The sequence below is a fragment of the Salarias fasciatus genome, chromosome 11 (assembly GCF_902148845.1).
Source record: "Salarias fasciatus chromosome 11, fSalaFa1.1, whole genome shotgun sequence".
In the NCBI taxonomy this organism is placed as follows: domain Eukaryota; kingdom Metazoa; phylum Chordata; class Actinopteri; order Blenniiformes; family Blenniidae; genus Salarias; species Salarias fasciatus.
In genome coordinates this window covers 23778995-23796227 of record NC_043755.1, presented here as the reverse complement: position 1 = coordinate 23796227, position 17233 = coordinate 23778995, and the positions used below count along the sequence as shown (strand labels likewise).

The 17233-nt window shown below is 49.5% G+C and overlaps 2 protein-coding genes across 2 annotated transcripts in view; one reads left to right on the top strand and one right to left on the bottom strand.

Moving 5' to 3' along the window:
• LOC115396421 (zinc finger protein 271-like) overlaps positions 1–17233 on the bottom strand; it is a 374023-nt gene that overhangs the window by 282565 nt on the left and 74225 nt on the right. The gene's annotated exons all lie outside the window — the stretch shown is intronic.
• On the top strand, positions 385–15327 carry LOC115396419 (protein O-linked-mannose beta-1,4-N-acetylglucosaminyltransferase 2). Its single transcript, XM_030102296.1, has 2 exons — positions 385–620; positions 11696–15327. Exon 2 carries the CDS (start codon positions 11784–11786, stop codon positions 13584–13586), a length of 1803 nt encoding a protein of 600 aa, XP_029958156.1. The 5' UTR covers positions 385–620; positions 11696–11783; the 3' UTR covers positions 13587–15327.

The following is a 17233-nucleotide window of genomic DNA, read 5'->3' as shown; positions in this document are numbered from 1 at the left end:
AATATGATTTTGTGATCCCTGTCTTTCTGAACCGTTCTGAATTACTTCATGTACGAATGATGCTGTTTCCACTCTTAGATATCTATGTGTTCGCTCTGGTGTTCATGTTTCTGCTCTCATATATCTATGTGTCTAGTCACATATCAATGTTTCTGCTTTTACACAGTTGTGTTTCCAGTCGCCTTTTGTTTCTACTTTAATAGGTCTATGTTTCTACTCTCATACATCTATGCTGCTCCAGCTCGCCGAAGGCTTCTGAGTTCTCGCGAGATTTCGGAGCGGGATTTGCCGCGGTGGGTGGAGCCTGGACTCAGAGTCGGTACCCAGGCAGCTGCCGTCTGTCCCCGCCGTCCGTGTCTCCAGCGGTCTCCCTCCGTCCTCCGCCTCCCGGTTCCTCTCACGGCTCGGATAATTTCTAAACGACACCCAGGGCGGCGGAGAATCCTGACCGGAGCTCTCTCTCGTCGCAGCCTCCGTTCTCCCCCCCCCGCCGCTCGCTCCATGTCCCCGGCTCCGGACCGAGCCCGCAGCCCGCCGAGGAGCTGATGCTGCCGGCTGGAGGAGCTAACCTCCGTCCGCAGAGACAGAAAGCAGCGACGCTTTCCCTGGAGGAGCAGCAGGTAAGATGTGAACGGATCTGTGTGTGTGTGTGTGAATGTGTGTGTGAGTGTGTCGTGGTGCTCGGTGAGCCTTTTCCAGCGGAGAGGAGCGCCACCAGCCCACATGCATTATCTGAAATCGGAGCAAATACACCCAGCGACCCTGCCAGATGCGCTGAAACCTGGATTTCCTCTGTTAAATCACCTTTAGCTGGCTGCGAGCACAATTCCTGCTCACTGTGGAAAGTATTCGCCCTGTTTTCTGTGCAGATTAATGCTGAGTTTCGTTGCATTTTCAAATCTTTCGTCATGTTTCCAGTGGATGTGGGAAGAATCCAGCTGATCACTGTTCAAATGGGAGCTTCCCATTTGGGATGTCGCGGCTCCATGAAGCCATTGTTGATATTTGTACATTAATACTGCGATATGTGGCAAATGTATTCTTTTGTACTCTGTGAGTACTCTGGGTTATAGACCTGTAATGTGTTGGAGGCAGATGATATCTGTCTCTCAGCTTTGCTGATCCTTCACCCCACCAGTGAAGTTTCAGTGTGTCCCAAACCTCAGACAGTTCCCTGAACTATCAGCGTCACCAGCCACTGTTGCCCTGACCCTGACCCCAAGGGGCTCCAACCTTCAGTGTCACCCCATCGCTTCAGCCTTGACTGTCACTGTCCAGTGTTGTTGTCACTGTCGCCCTAACCTTAACCATCATCTACCAGGGCTGTCCTCATTGTCACGATCTTGTGATGTCCTTGTCTAGAAGGTCACCTCTCAGTCCTGCCCTGACCCGAACTGTACTCTTCAAACTGTTAACCTTCAGCGTTGCTCACTGCTGTTGCCCCAACCGCAGCAGAGCAGTGTTGCTCTTACCCCAACCCCGACTGCAGCCCACATATACTGTACTGTCATTTGAAAATGAGTGTTGCCCTTTTTCTGACCTTCAGCTGTTGAGTTGCCCTCATCTTGACCTTGTCTGGGGAGTATTGCTCCCAGACTTGCCTTCCCCTCCCAGTTACCCCGACTCCAACAGTAGCTGCTAGTGCGCCTACACACGGTCTCTGCTCTGCTGTAGTTTGTACAAAGTGTCTTATTCTGATTTACTTTGGCATCTGCAAATCTAATTATACCAACCTGAGAGCCTCGGGCGCCTCTGCTGATTTCTTGTCTGTGCACAGCGGGGGTCCTGCTCCCCCGGTTCGGAGCGGTCGATCAAAGGCAAATGTCTTTCCTAGACTTTTCATAACTCAGAGGGAGATGAATGTTCTTGATATGTATTTCACCTTCTAATGTTAGTTTTTTGTGGATATTTAGCCTAAACAGTGTCTCTAAGCTCTTGTTCTCTAATCTGTTGTCTTACTGCTCTCTAACGGGACAGTCTGAGCGTGGTCGGTTTAGCTCTGTTACCTGGAGCCCCGGCTCTCGGCACACAGCAGTGACAACACTGCTGAAGTGGAAATGAAAACACCTCGTGTGGTATTTATGGTCTGTCAGTGCTCAGCCCAGATGTGTTTTCACATCCCTGGGGCTGCGTCTGACTGAGATGACGCCTCCGCTGTCGCTTTGATTTACAGTGTTTCGTTCGACATTGATAACAGTCATGGAGTGTTCATGAGCCACCGGGAAGTTATGACTGCTGAGGCCTTTTGTAAATGCCGGATTTAACACTTTTACAGTCAGACGGCTCCTCGCCAAACCTCACATCTCTGTACGTGTGTTCCAGCCGAGTTCACCGCTGTGTGAACAAACGACACCTAAATCTAATCCAGTCACTCACAAGCAAATGAAACATTTCAAAGTCATTGAAGGAGCTGTTTAAAATGCAGTTCGTTCTAATCTGCGGTCATGGTGTCTGCACTGATCCAGTGAAAAGGGGTGAAACCTTTCGACCACGTAAGATTCAGGTTTCTAAGTGTCTTAATATTTTATTTTGCTAGACTCGGGTGTCAAGGACTCAGAGAACTGACTACCTGTCAGACCTCAGAGTGGAAGGACGTCACGTACTTATGTCCCTCTGCTGGGGACAGGCCGCAGATTGGAGGTGTTGTTTTTAGGCTGTCTGTCCTTCTGTCCGTATGAACGTCTCTGGAAAAGGAGGAAAACAATCCGTGATGGAGCTCAGCCGTCTGTGAGCTCCGTAGCAGAATGTTCCGGTGTGAAAGCTCATCATCTGACTTTAACTGAACGTAGCCCTCTAGCTGCTAGATCAGGGAGAGCTGAACTCTCCAGTGCTCGGTTTATCCGACTCAGATCATCTTCTTGACATCATGGAGACTTGGTAACGCTCGATCTGACGGGTGAGTGCCGATGTTCCTGATGCCTCTGCTGGATTACAGTCAAATTCATTGATAACTTTATATTTATTTTTAGGGATCAGATTTGCATTTGATTACTGTGACTTTTGCTTCTATCTCTGATATTATTTCACCAAGAAGTCACTCTGAGGTTCAGCCCCCGTTTACACCAGCTGGTTTTTGTTTCAGAACATTTTGCTTCCACATTAGAACCGATGCTCCTTTGCATGTAATCTGCGGTTCCTGCGGTTCCCAGGTCTCGGATCAGATCAGCATCTTGTGGTTTCATCCTTTGCTATCCCTCTTCTGGAGGACTGGAGTGCTGCGCCGTCGTGTTTTAGCAGGACGTCCTTTCCCACTTTGTTCCTTTTTGTCGGTCTGTCACCTCCACACTCAGAAACACACACTGTGCAGATTGTCCACGCCAGCCTGCGTGTCTCCGCCGTCCCCGGGGGGGAGCACGTGGCACAGTGTGCAGTTTTCGTCTTGTATCTGCTGGACTGCAGAAGGCTCAGCGGGTCACTGCTGGCCGGCGACACAGAGGAGCCAGGAAACGGGATTAAGTGGCGGCCATCAATCAGCCGGGTAATCACTTTCAGTCAGAGCGGTGTGACATGTGACGTGTCCAACCGAGACCATGTTCTGATGCTCACTGCCGGCCATCGAGGAGGGACCAGCCTGTTTTACAGCGCTGCTCGGCCTTTTCTTGTAATGGAGCGGGTTTTTTTGTGCGTCTGTCTGAGAAAGAGATGCGAAGCGAAGGCTCTGTACGGCCAGATAATGGCTGCTGGGGCATTAACTCTCCCCAGTGCCACACTGAGCTCCAGCTAGCCTGATCCACCCTGACAGGCCACATTTGGTCCAGGAATAAAGATGACGGCCAATCAGGACGGATCACGGCGGCCGGAGGAGCTGTGCAGGTGGAGGGGAGAGGAGGAACGCCACGCCATCGCCGTGTGGGGGTGGTGGTGGGGGGGGGGGGGGCATCTGGGACCTGGGACCTGGGACCTGGTGCGACCACGGCTGCTCTCCCACGGGCCCCTCGGCTCTGGATTTCCAGGATCCTCATTAAAATGCATGAGAGTCTCCCGGCTGCCCCCGCGCCGTATTTCCAGCACATCATTACGGCGCTTATCATCTCCAGAGCAAACAGATATGCTAACCCGGTGACGCCGGGGAGGCGGCGAGCTTCAGGGAGCGCGGCTTAACGAGGTCCTGGATCCGCTGCTGTGGGTTTAAGACGGGGAGGCCGGTTGAAACGGCGCCGCGTTTAGCCGCACTGCAAATCTACACACTTCTTCAGCCAAATGCTAATGTTTGCTCGCCCTCGGACAAATCGCGCCGTCACTTGAGTCTTTATTTTTTCGTATTTTTTTGGGACGGAGGCTGAAATGAAGTTTTCTAACAGAAGCTTGAAGTTCTTCAAGATGTTGTCTTCCGTTTTGAAGAATTGCTGTATTGCTGAAAACTTATGGCTCCAACCACTGCTGTTGTGTAGACAGACGCCAAAACACAACAGATGCTTTGTGTTTTCAAGAACAACGGGACGTAGTGATGCCTGGTCGATGGCACAGAGCAGTCTATCGTCCAGGTTTGATTCCATTTCACCACATGTGCTCCTTTCCACAGCGTTAAACTCTTTTCTTAACTTCATTTTACAAACATAAACACCGTTGTGGATTAAAATTCCTGCGCTGAAGGACCGACTGGCAGCAGCTTCCTTTTGAAGCCTTCCTGCTCAGTGATGCAATGACACGGCGTCCGCCTGCAACTCCGCCTCACCCCAACCAGAGGTCAACTTCTCCTCTTCATCACCAGCTCCTCCTCCTCTTCATCACCAGCTCCTCCTCCTCTTCATCACCAGCTCCTCCTCCTCTTCACCGCCGGCTCCTCCGCAGTGCCTGCTCCTCAAACCACAAACGTCTCCATTGAGCTGAGACTTATGTCTAAGTTCGTGTTCTGCACCAGAGGTGTCAAACATAAGGCTGGTGGACCAAAACCGGCCCGCAAGAGGCTCCAATCCGGCCAAACCGATAAAGCAGATGGTAAAAATTTAAAAGAACAGTTTTGTTTCACTGCATAAACGTTTGTAACGTTGTGTCTGCGCTGTCCGCTCCCCCCGCTCCGTGCACGCCTGCTTTTTGTTGTCGTGCTTTGAAGCAGCTACATGCTGAATATTTATCACAACGTGAAGAATGTTGGTGTCTTAACCAGCAGCAGTGTGTGAGCATTTTAATCCCATTTCCATTTTTTCACTTCAGTACATTTTCACACTGAGCGATGATTAACACGGATGTAAAAATCCTGTTTCTCTCCAGAACCTATGTCGGCGAGCACAGCGAATAAATGGAGACGCCAAGCAGCTTGAGATTTCCCTCGGTCGATGGAGGGGAAAACACGGCTTGATGGTGCTGCTTTTTATTTGTACATATTTTAATGAGGAGACAACATGTCAGCGCCAGTTACCTCTCGGCTCGTTTCTGAGCTGGTCTGACCTCCAGTGGCCACGGATCAATGCGGCGTTAAAGCACCTCTTTCCTTCACAACGTGCACAGCGTACTCGGACTGAACTTGCTTGTGTTTCACTTGTCAACATAGCAAAGGGACTGAACCCCAGTCCTATATTTTAATAGTTTTTTATAGTTATTTTGAGGTCAGGGACAGGTGAGCGATCAGATCACCCAGAAGCAGTGTGTTTGTGACACAGCAGCGTGCGACTCCTGTGTCTGAAGCACTGAAGCGTTCAGTGAAGAAGCCATCAGCTTCTGCGGTGTGGCCTCCTGGGATTTTCTGTCACTTGTAATTAGGGCGGGACGATAATAAAAACAGCATAGCGAATAAAAAATATCATTTTGATCAATAACAGTGATTATTGATAATTATCAAAATGTAACAACATATATTTAGAGCGCAGCCCCAGATATTTTATGCTATTGTCTAATGAGCTACGCTTAATAAAGAAACCACAAACCATGTACCGTGTGAACAAACACCACAAAACAACAACAGTCTGCCGGTTACAGTCAGCTCTCCTTCCAGCAGCACTGAGGCTTTCTTCACTGATCCTCCTGGAGGAGCTGCTGGCCATTAGCCGCTAGCTGCTAGCCGCTAGCGCTAACACTCCAAGAGCAAAGCACGCCTCGGTGTGTTTGATTGGTTGGGAGGAGGTAATGATCGATTAAGCTTCATGATTGGCTGTCATGTAAAAGAAACTGAAACAGTTTCTTCTATCGAACTTTTTATCAGTCCTGTTTCTTCTGATCGCGCCACTCGTCTATCGATCAGTCTATCTTGCTTTCGAATTATCATCCAGCCCTACTTGCAATTTTGTGAACTTCGGAGCAGGCGAAGCCACGGTGTCCACTCAGAGGACTGCTCAGCCCTGGAAACATGAAAACCCCTCATTAGCATGAGGCTTGGAGCAAAGCTAAACTGGGCTAGCAGCTTTAGCGCGCCGGTGTGTGAGTTCTGCATGAAGCGTGTCCATCTCTGCATTATGTGTTAGCTAGTGGCTAAACATGGCGTCTCTGTGTGGCCCCGGGACACACAAACATACACACACACACACACACACACACACACACACACACACACACACACACACACACACACACAGTATGGATATGAGCTGGTTTCCTGGCATTAGCTTCGCCCAGGAGACGCGTCTCTGCTCACATTTCATTATATTTGGAAGCGTGGTGACCTTTGCCTAATTCCAGCATTCTTATTCCGGAGCGGCTCACTTCATCACTCCGCTGATGAGAAGGTACACCAGCCACTCGTCTTCAAGGTCACTCTAAATGACTGCCAGCCCTCCACCCCCACCACACACACACAGACACCAGATCCAGGAGTGTGTGTCTTCCACTGCGATTGCTGCGGTATCTCTGACATTTCCCAGTCTTGCGGTTTCAGAGCATTTGAGGTAGTTCTGTTGGGAGAGCCTGGTGAGTGAGGGGCATTCCGCCCGGTCCACCGGCGCCCACGTCCTCCACGGCGCCCTCGTCCTCGCGTGCAGGACGCCTGCCTGACGGCAGCCTCGTCTTCACGCTTCACTTCATGCTGCATCAGCGCCGAGGCGATGTGACGGCGTTCTGCCGGCTTCTTTGACATTTAGTCACGGGGAGTATCAGACTCCTTCCACCGCTCAGCTCAGCGGCTCTTCGTGGAGGCAGCGAGCTGTCTTCACTCCAGGACAGCTGCGAGCATCAATGCCCTGAACGTCTTCCCCATCGTTTGAACATGTTGATAGCAGTTCATATCGCTGATGTCCAGTCAGCCTGTCCTCTGTCCTCCAGCGGTGGAGCTTCCCCGTGGACACACTCCGTGTCTTTCAGGACTCGGTGTCTTTCACTTTGCTGTGCTCGGCAGCTCACTGTCTCACACTGACTGCCGCCGGATGTACTGACTACCAGCTAGATGTTACACACGCTCTCACCTGAAACACACCCCAGACGGCTTCCATCGTCTGGTTTCACAGGTTGAACCGTCGGTGTAGATTATGGAGGTGGTTCACTCCCCTCCTGCCTCACACTGACACCGTCGCCGTGAATTAAAGAGAGCAGGCTTTGTTTTACTGTCTGGATGATGATTTCTTTATGGATGTCAAAGGAACGCACAGCGCTGGATATTCACTTTCTACTGGTGTAAATCCTGAACCGAGCAGGTCTTAAAACCCTCCAATAGTCTGCATTGCCCTTAAAGGGATACTTCAACATTTTGGAAAATTGGCCCATTTAGCGCAATTATTTAGTCATTTTGAACAGCATACTTACTGTTTTTGTGAGGGCGAGCTGTTGTTTATTCAGAGGCGAGTCGGGGAAGGTTTTCGGGACAGACACAATGGAAGTGGAAGGTATTTTTGTTCCCCCTCGTCAAACTCATCAAATATGCAATCCAACAACGCCAAAACACTTTGGTGGACAAATTATAATTCGCACATTCACTACGCTGTGGAACACCAACAAATAATATTGTAGCGTTACGACACTGAAGCAAATATTGGGAACTACTTTTTCTTTTGAAATCACTACGCCCAGACAAGTAGTTCCGTCTTAGCAATCTTCGCATAAACAACTCAATCTCGTAATTTTGCATTAATATTTCACAGCGTAGTGAATGTGCGGATTATAACGTGTCCACCAAAGTGTTTTGGGGTTGTTGGATTGCGTATTTGATGAGTTTGACGAGGGGGAACCAAAATACCTTCCACTTCCATTGTGTCCGTCCTGAAAACCTTCCCCGACTCACCTCTGAATAAACAACAGCTCGCCCTCACAAAAAAGTAAGTATGCTGTTCGAAACGACTAATGAATTGCGCTAAACGGGCCAATTTGCCAAAATGTTGAAGTATCGCTTTAAGGAACCAGACTCTTAACAAGAAGACTGTCCCTGTTCAGACTGACTGCAGGATCTTTCATCTGACTGACTGACACATGTTATGCATGAAAGGTAAACCAGATTTGATCGTTTGGACAGAGCTCAGGATGCTCTGAGAGAGGGATTTTTTTTTATTAAAAAAAAAAAAAAAAAATAGTTACAAATGAAAGAAGGAAATAATCAACTAGTATAATTTATCATCAGCTGTTTTAAACGTCGTCTCCATGTGGTGAGCGGGACCCATTTGAAGTTTTTTATTATGTTCAGCAGCTATGTAGGAGTTTAAAGGCTGCTGAAATACGAGGGGAGTGGGCCTGAGCGCTGCTCCTGCAGTATATCCAGGCTCCCCATTAACTTCCTGAAGCCTTTACTTCCAGTAACGGTTAATGGAAACAGGTGAGGCGCGTCTCCGGCTCAGAGTGACGCCAAACCCCGTGTGGTGAACGTTAATTTAACTTAATTTAATGATAGTTCAGGAATACTGTTTTATCACTTCATAAACCAGTGGCTGCTGGACTACATACGAGCTGACAGTGGCGTTCTTTCACATCTCGGAGCTCGCCTTCCAGCGGCGGCTGCAGCTCCTCAGTCCTGCTGGACTCGGACTGAACGGGACAGAGGTTCATTAAAGGAAGTGAAAGGTGCATTAACAGTTCCACTGAAAGCGAAGCAATCAGGCTGAAAAAAGGCTGCAAATTTAAAGATTACCCAGAGTTCATCACTTCCACTTCACCTGCAGGCGACTGATTTATTATGAACGAGGAAATATTGATTGATGGAGCCGCGGTTGAGACGTTAACGCGCCGCTCGGTGATGGCCACTGCGGGGCTGAAATTAAATCTGAGAAGTAAGGAGCTATTTCTGAACGCGCTGCAGTCGGGTCGGTATAATTAGAGTCAACAGAAGCTCCAGCCGGCGCAGAGTGCGCTCGTGTTACAGCTGATGGTGAGGAATCGGCCCCGGGCTGGAGCCGGACTGAGACCGTCACTTTTCCTTTGTTCAGTGTTTTCACTGTTCTCACTGTGCAGGAGTGTCTGATCACTGACGTGACGCGATACACTCGGCTGGATGTGAAAAAACATCTCCATGGGACTCCAGAGGAGAGTCTGCAGCTGCAGACGGAGCTCGGAGGAGAGGCTGAAGGGCGGCTGTGTGGGACAGTAGCAGGAACACAATAATCAGCCGTGGAAATGTGATGGTAGGAGAGGTTAGAAGGAAGGTCCGCAGAGACAACCCAGCTCACGAAGATGCAGCCAGACAGGGAGTGTGTTCCTGAACCGTTAAAGAAATTTTTTCTTTTTTTTTCTTTGTCTTTCTTTTAACTTGATGCTGATATGTGTGCGTTGTGGATGGGCTCGTCCAGTGGAACAAAGGTTTCTGTAAATATCAGTAAAATGTCCCATAACCCCTCGAAAATAGGCGCTTCATGACCGTGGCCTATAAAACAAGCGTCCACCGCTCCACCACACACTGCTAGGGATGTCCCGATACAACTTTTCCACTTCCGATACGATAACGATATTGCAACCTTGAGTTTTGGCCGATATCGATATTGGTCCGATACGATATCAGCGAGAATCATACTTACTTTATTACTTATTTTGTAATGTGGAATGTTAGAAAAGGCTTGATCAAGTGATGTTACACAGAGAACGACAGTCAGCAACAGTAGGTATGAGAAAAACTGACCCATTTATTATTAACCAATTGGTTACAAACATTTTAACCTTCAGCATAATATCTGCAGTTGAATAAAATAAGAAATACATTAGAATATGCTGAAAAGTAGTCAAAATAACCCCAATAAAACCAAATTATACTTTTAAAGTGCAAACAATTCCAGTCCTCTTCAGTTATTTTTTTTACTGTCAGTATATGGTGGGAACAACTGAAGGTGAGGATGAAAACAACAAAAACAACACAATACTGTCCACCGTCCAACTGCTCAAACCTCATAGTTCACAGCTCCAGGATCACTGACTGGCTCTTAGTCTTCACTAAAAAAAAAAAAAAAAAAAACACAACTTGCTTCAAACATGCCATGAGGTTGGTCGTATTAAACGTTCCGGGTTCTCTGCCACCACAGGAGACTTGTGCATGACAAGTGTTGCACTCAGCTGCAGCGTCTCTGTCCGAGTTTACAGTAAAATACTGCCACACGGTGACTTCCTGCTCCTACAGTAAGTACCGCACACACAGAGGCGGTGGTGTTGTGATCACGTGGGCTCTGCATGCTGGATATGTGACGTTCTATTGGCTGGATCCAGGTGCTCTTCTTCTTTGGAGTTTGTAGCAGACAGCACCAACGTTAAGGTGCATTACTGCCACCTAATGTTTGAGAATGTGAACCAGAGTCGCCTCTGGATAGAAGTGCTGGAGCGGAAAATGAACTGCTTAACGGGGCGCTTATATCAGAGATTTTAGATTCAATCCGATAAAATCTGATACTTGTTTTTTGGCTGATATCGGACCGATATCCGATATCAATATCGGATCGGGACACCCCTACACACTGCTCACCACACTGGCAGATCGCTCTCTCTGTTGCATTCCAGAACATCTTATTTGAAAAGTGTGTGTATTCAATTCTACCTTCCTGTGAATTTGATTGTTTTCATGCATGTGAGAATCTTTCAGGAATCATTAAACACTCAGTACATGATGCTCCATATTGAATTCTCACCATCAGACTGAATTTGATACCCAGAAAAGTGAATTTTTATAGTTTTTGTTTAAATCAATGTTATGTTCTTCAGCTGTTGTGTGCTTGTGGTTGATTCCTGAGCTTCTCTTCGACCCGGTCTGGCTCCCTCGCTGGTTCCTTCTGCCTCTCAGTCAACAGATTTGCTCTGGTTCCTGAAGCCTGGAGTGCGTCTGTAACCTGCCCTCTGATAAATGAGCGGCCCGCTCGCTGATTACAGTAAAAGCTGTGCTGTGAGTCGGATCGGCCGACCCTCTGATGGGTGCTTAGCATGCTCGCTGCCTCCTATCTGCAGGCAGCTGCTGGCCATTACCCGCCGGTTTGATTTCCAGTCTCTCAATGACTCACTTGTTCTCTCCGGATGCAAATGAGAGGCGTTGCGAGCGCCGTGCGCTCTTGTTCTGTGCCCGCGCCGCTCGCAGCGTAATTCGTCTTGACACATCCAGGTAGGGCGACGGGGGGCTGCGAGGCTCAGAAAGCGTCTGGTTTGTCCGCCGAGGTAAACAGCCACGGGTGAAAGCTGAAACCTGGTGAATCACCGGGTTGCGTTGCTTACATAAAGACCTCCGCAGCGGCGCCGCTCTGGCTATTGATTTGTTAATCATGTCGCTGTTCTCTTGCGTCTCCTGCATTCCTAATGAAGTCCTTTTTCTTGCAACAACCGTGATTTTGGAAATCTTTTTAAACCTGCGTTTCTTTCCCCTCCCCTCCTTCTGCTTCAGCTGTTGCCGTGCGGCGGATGTCTCGCCGCCTCCCCGTGAGACCGGAGGCCAGCGGGCGTCGGGAGGCGGGTCCTCGCCGCCAGCAGTGATGCGGGCTTCGGTGGCGGGCTGCAGGATGAGCGTGGGCGCGCTCCTCAACGGCCTCCTGGTCTCCGTGGTGGCGGCCCTGCTCTGGAAGTACTCTAAGCTGAGCGAGCACGCCGCCCTGCTGGAGGAGGAGCTGCACATGACGCAGCAGTCCCAGGAGGTCTCGCAGGCCCGCATCGACTACCACGTGGCCCTGCAGGCGCTCCAGGAGCACGGCACCCGCATGGTCTGCACCGGCAAGATGCACACCGACCGCATCTGCCGCTTCGACTACCTCTGCTACTGCTCGGAGGCGGAGGAGTTCGTGTTCTTCCACTCCAACTCCTCCGTCATGCTGCCGAACCTGGGGTCCCGGCGCTTCCAGCCGGCCCTGCTGGACCTGTCCTCCGTGGAAGATCACAACACTCAGTACTTCAACTTTCTGGAGCTCCCCGCCGCCGCCCTGAAGTTCATGCCCAAGCCCGTGTTCGTGCCCGACGTGACTCTGATCCTGAACCGATTCAATCCCAACAACCTCATGCACGTGTTCCACGACGACCTGCTGCCGGCCTACTACACCATGAAGCAGTACCTGGACCTGGACGACGAGGCGCGCCTGGTCTTCATGGAGGGCTGGAGCGAGGGGCCGCACTTCGATCTGTACCGCCTGCTCAGCAACAAGCAGCCGCTGCTCAAAGAGCAGCTGAGGAACTTTGGCAAACTCATGTGTTTCACCAAATCCTACGTGGGCCTGTCCAAAATGACCACCTGGTACCAGTACGGGTTTGTCCAGCCCCAGGGACCCAAAGCCAACATCCTGGTCTCAGGAAATGAGATCCGGCAGTTCGCCAGGGCTCTGATGGAGAAAATGAACATCACAAGACCGGAGGAAGCGGACAGGGACGGAGGAAGTGTAGAAGAAGAGACGGATAAGAAAGACCAGTACATCGTGGTGTTCAGTCGCTCCACTACCAGGCTCATCCTGAACGAAGCCGAGTTGATCATGGCGTTGGTTCAGGAGCTCCAGATGAAAGTGGTCACCGTGTCTCTAGAAGACCAGTCTTTCTCCAGCATCGTCCAGGTGATCAGTGGCGCCGCCATGCTCGTCAGCATGCACGGCGCTCAGCTGATCACCTCCCTCTTCCTGCCCAGAGGAGCCGCCGTGGTGGAGCTGTTCCCCTTCGCCGTCAACCCGGAGCAGTACACCCCGTACAAAACCCTGGCCTCCCTCCCGGGGATGGACCTTCACTACGTCTCCTGGAGGAACACCGTGGAGGAGAACACCGTCACCCACCCAGAAAGACCCTGGGAACAGGGAGGCATTGCTCATTTAGAGAAGGAGGAGCAGGAGCGCATCCTGGCGAGCAAGGACGTCCCCCGACACTTGTGCTGCCGCAACCCGGAGTGGCTCTTCAGGATCTACCAGGACACCAGGGTGGACCTGGCCTCCTTCCTGGACGTCCTGCGGGAAGGCATGAAGTCCAAGCCCAGCCTGAAGAAGTCCAGGGCGGCCAGCATCGTCCACCCCGGCCGGGTCCGAGAGCCGCAGTGCCAGACCTCGGTCCAGACCAGCAGCGAGGCCAGGCTCACCGTCTCCTGGCAGATCCCCTGGAATCTCAAGTACCTGAAGGTTCGAGAGGTGAAGTACGAGGTGTGGATCCAGGAGCAGGGAGAGAACACCTACATGCCTTACATCCTTCCCCAGCAGAACTACACCTTTTCAGAGAACATCAAGCCCTTCACCACCTACCTGGTGTGGGTGAGGTGCATCTTCAACAAGAGCCTCCTGGGCCCCTTCGCAGACGTCCTGATGTGCAGGACTTAGAACAAACCCCAGACCCCTTTGTTGGAAAGCATTTTCTCACTGCAGTCGCAGCCTTTCTTGGTCCAGATAATCAGATCGGAGCAGGAGACAGTCGGATTACAGTTTTCAAGGCCTCTTGCTCGCTGATGTTTGTACCTGCCTTGGCTCCGAGTGGACGGAGAACCTCTACGGACCGAAACCACAGGGTCTGGAACCAAGGAACGTAGAGTTCCAGTTCTTACGTTCTTAACCACGCCTCTCTACCAACACTACCAGGACTCAGATCAGCAGATTTATTTATATGTGAAAAAAAAATTAATATATACGGTTTTCTAGAAATAGTTAAGACACTGGATCTTTTACAGTATGCAATGTAGCTTCTTTGTGATGCGAAGAGATTTTGGAACAAAAGGAATTTTTTATGTCTTTGGTTTCCGTCCAATGTCGTGTTTGCGTGCGTGCGTGTGCGTGTGCGCCCCATACCTTTACCAACCCTGTTAGATTTCATTCATAATCCTTTGCGTACCAAAGTACCTGAACAGCAGACATCCGGTGGTGTCTTGCGGTGGTTCAGGCCCCCCAGGGGGTCCCAGGCCGCTAATTGAGAACCACAGTCGTATCACAGCCTCGCAGTCAGCAGGAAGTGAACAGCTGGTAAATGAACCTGCCTTGAAGACGTGGCGGAGGGTTTCCAGGAGGATGTTTTGGAGCGTGGAGCAGCAGGTTACAACGCGTTCGCTGCCTGAAGCCTGATTAATAATTAACGTGTTCCTCTGCATTAATGAAATATTTATTTTGCTGTAATTGGCACTAAACACTTGGACTCGTAATTTCCTGTGGCAAGCGTCATGCTAAGTTGTAATTAGCGTAAAGCCGTCCCCGTCCTCCGTGCGCCTGGCGGTGTGCTGCTGGACAGCCGGGTTACTCCCATAACGATGTTCTGTTCAGCCTGGGATCACACTGCCCAGCTCTGTTATGTCTCTAACTAATTTCTGCTGGTATGAAGCACTGCTCTCACATTCTAAGTGGAACTTTCAGATACATCATGTTAGAAACTCTCCAGCTATGAGAGTAATTTGTATTTGGTAACAAACAAACCAGCAGACTTGGTTATCTTGTGCCATCGCTGAGATGCTTTCAGTTCTGTTCTGCAGCCACTGCTGATTATTTTGACACATTGTTCCCTCTACAGTGCCTACAGAAAGTATTCACCCCTCAGATGTTTTCCTCTGCTGGTGCAGAATCATAGTTTGTGGATTTCCATCCCTCATCTGCAGCAGCGGTTCATAACCTGTGTTCCTTCACATCTTCTTTACCGCTGAAAGCTGTGCTTGTTCTGCTCCGTCATTGTATTATCAATCCAGCTTGGTTGTCAAACAGCACCCACTAGTGGTTCTACATGTTAACTACATCATTTTTAAAAGCAAAACTTTTATGAAACGAAAACGTTTTAACATTGTGGTTTTCGTATCAGTTGGATTTGCAGGGCAGTAATCTGATGCTCTTCTGTTCTGGTAAATAAATCAAACTGAGGGGAGGATTTTCTTTCACAGCCGCTGTAGCTGCCCCATCAGTCCAGCCTGTATCATATCTCTGAGTTGTTATTGTGCATGACTGCAGCTGTTTGAAACCATCGTCGGTGTGTGTGTTTGTGTTAATGTTGGTGCATGTGTGTGTGTGACGAGTGCAACAAGCGTCTCCGTTTTCTACTTTAGCACATCGTTTCTTTCTGAGTAACTGTGATTGAATAAAGAAGTTTATTTCTTACCGATGTGGTTTTATTTTTGTCAGGTTTGTGTAACGTGGTTCTAGTTTTTGGATTCTGTTCTGAAGGATCTTCAGAGGTCATGTTTGGGACTGAACGGATTTCACCAAACGCTCCTGGATCCGGTCCTGCTTGGACGGCGGCGGACTCCTCTCAGCTTCAGTTCCCATGATGCTCCCTGCTCTCGGGGCTGTTTTCTGCTAGCTTAGCGGCGGAGACGAGATGCCCGGTGACAGGTGCAGATGGGCGGCGGCGGCGGCGGCGCCTCCCCTGGAGCAGCAGGCCCAGCGCAGCACTGCGAGGCGGAGCGCCATGCTGACGGGTCACATCAGGACTCGGCGCTTCAGTCGGCCTCTTCTCACGACTTCAGCCCGGCAGAGAGGTTCAGCAGCCGTCCCTGCCTCAGGGCGCCGGCTGCTGGAAGCTCACCACAGCGAGATTCATACTGCTGAATGTGATTAATATAATAGAACACTTCAGAACGTAGAGGGCTGAAAAACTGCTGCCGGGCTGCGATGCTGTGGCCGAGCAAAGGTTATTCAAGTTTATGTGAGGAACTCTGATTGAGGAGCCACTGGTCCACACTAAAACACACTGGTTGAAGTTGGTTATTTTAAGCAAGATGCTGAGCCGCGTTAACATCTGACCGGTCGGGGAAAGCAGGGAGCTGCAGTCCTGTCCAAGTTCAAAGGTCATTCTGAAATGTGCCTGCCCTGGAGTCAGTTACTGCTTCAGTTTGCAACTTTATCCAAAAAACAAATGGTTATACTTAGTAGAGCTCAGATTTCATGGCTGGGTGGGATGAAGCTGTCAGAGTCTACATCCTCACTGATGAGCGACGGGCACAGAACAAAAGACCTCCTCTACCCGGAGAACAGGGCAGGAACCTGCGGGCCTCCAGTGCCAACGTCCTGCAGGGTCTCAAGTATGTAATAAAAACACCAAACATTTTTGCCCACTTATGAAATATCATGAATTAAATGCAAAAATCAAAATGCATATTATTGTAGAAAGGAAATTACGCAAAGCTAATGTTCAGTTTCTCAGAAATCAGATGCCACAATGCCCTCCAAGTCTGGAATAACCCATATGTTCAGCACATATATATTTAACTTTGTCATGAAAGTGTGAAAAAATGGTCAGAAGGTCATAAAGTGGACCAAAATCTCATTTGTTTAGAATTGGTTATAAAATCTATACAAAAGGGCTACATTTTTCACTGGAATACTGTTTAAATTTATATATTCTGGCTGAAACATCCATACTAAGTGCTGTTTTCCTATGTTTTAGTTGTTATTGGTGAAAAATAATACACTAGGCTTGACTTCCTCTACGTATTGGATGTATGTCTATTAACGGGTGCTAAAGGCCGGCACCAGATTTACCTGAATATGTGGTCTCCATTCCTTTACACTTTCATGACATTCTAGAAATCCCAAACAAACTACACTTCTGTCAATGTAGTCAAACTACTCACTATCATACTGAGTTTCACTCAGTCACTGTGGTTTCTTTTGACACTAGGACTGTGATTTGGATCAGCAGGGGGCAGAAAACCCAATTTCTTCATTTATGGCGAATCTAAGAAGTTGGAGACTCCAGCTGGCTGGTGATTGGTCAGAAGCCTCAAGCAGCTCTGCTGCTGATCGTCTGGATGCAGTTCTGGAATTCTGCCCCTTCTCTGAGAAACATGGAGCCAAATATGGTTCCTTGCCTGATAAACACATCGCAGCTCTGTCCCTCGGCTGGGGTCAGGGGTCAGCTGTAGTCTCATCAGCTGCCTTGGATCCAAGCTGGACGCTGCTGTTGGGTTGTGTCTCACTGAGTGGCAGTATCGTCAGCCAATCAGATTCTGACGTTCTTCACAGACAGCTGAGCTTTCTAGAGATTCTCTCTGGGGTCT

Coding starts and splice junctions, on each gene's coding strand:
- LOC115396419 (XM_030102296.1), top strand. CDS start 11,784: ATGCGGGCTTCGGTGGCGGGCTGCAGGATGAGCGTGGGCGCGCTCCTC.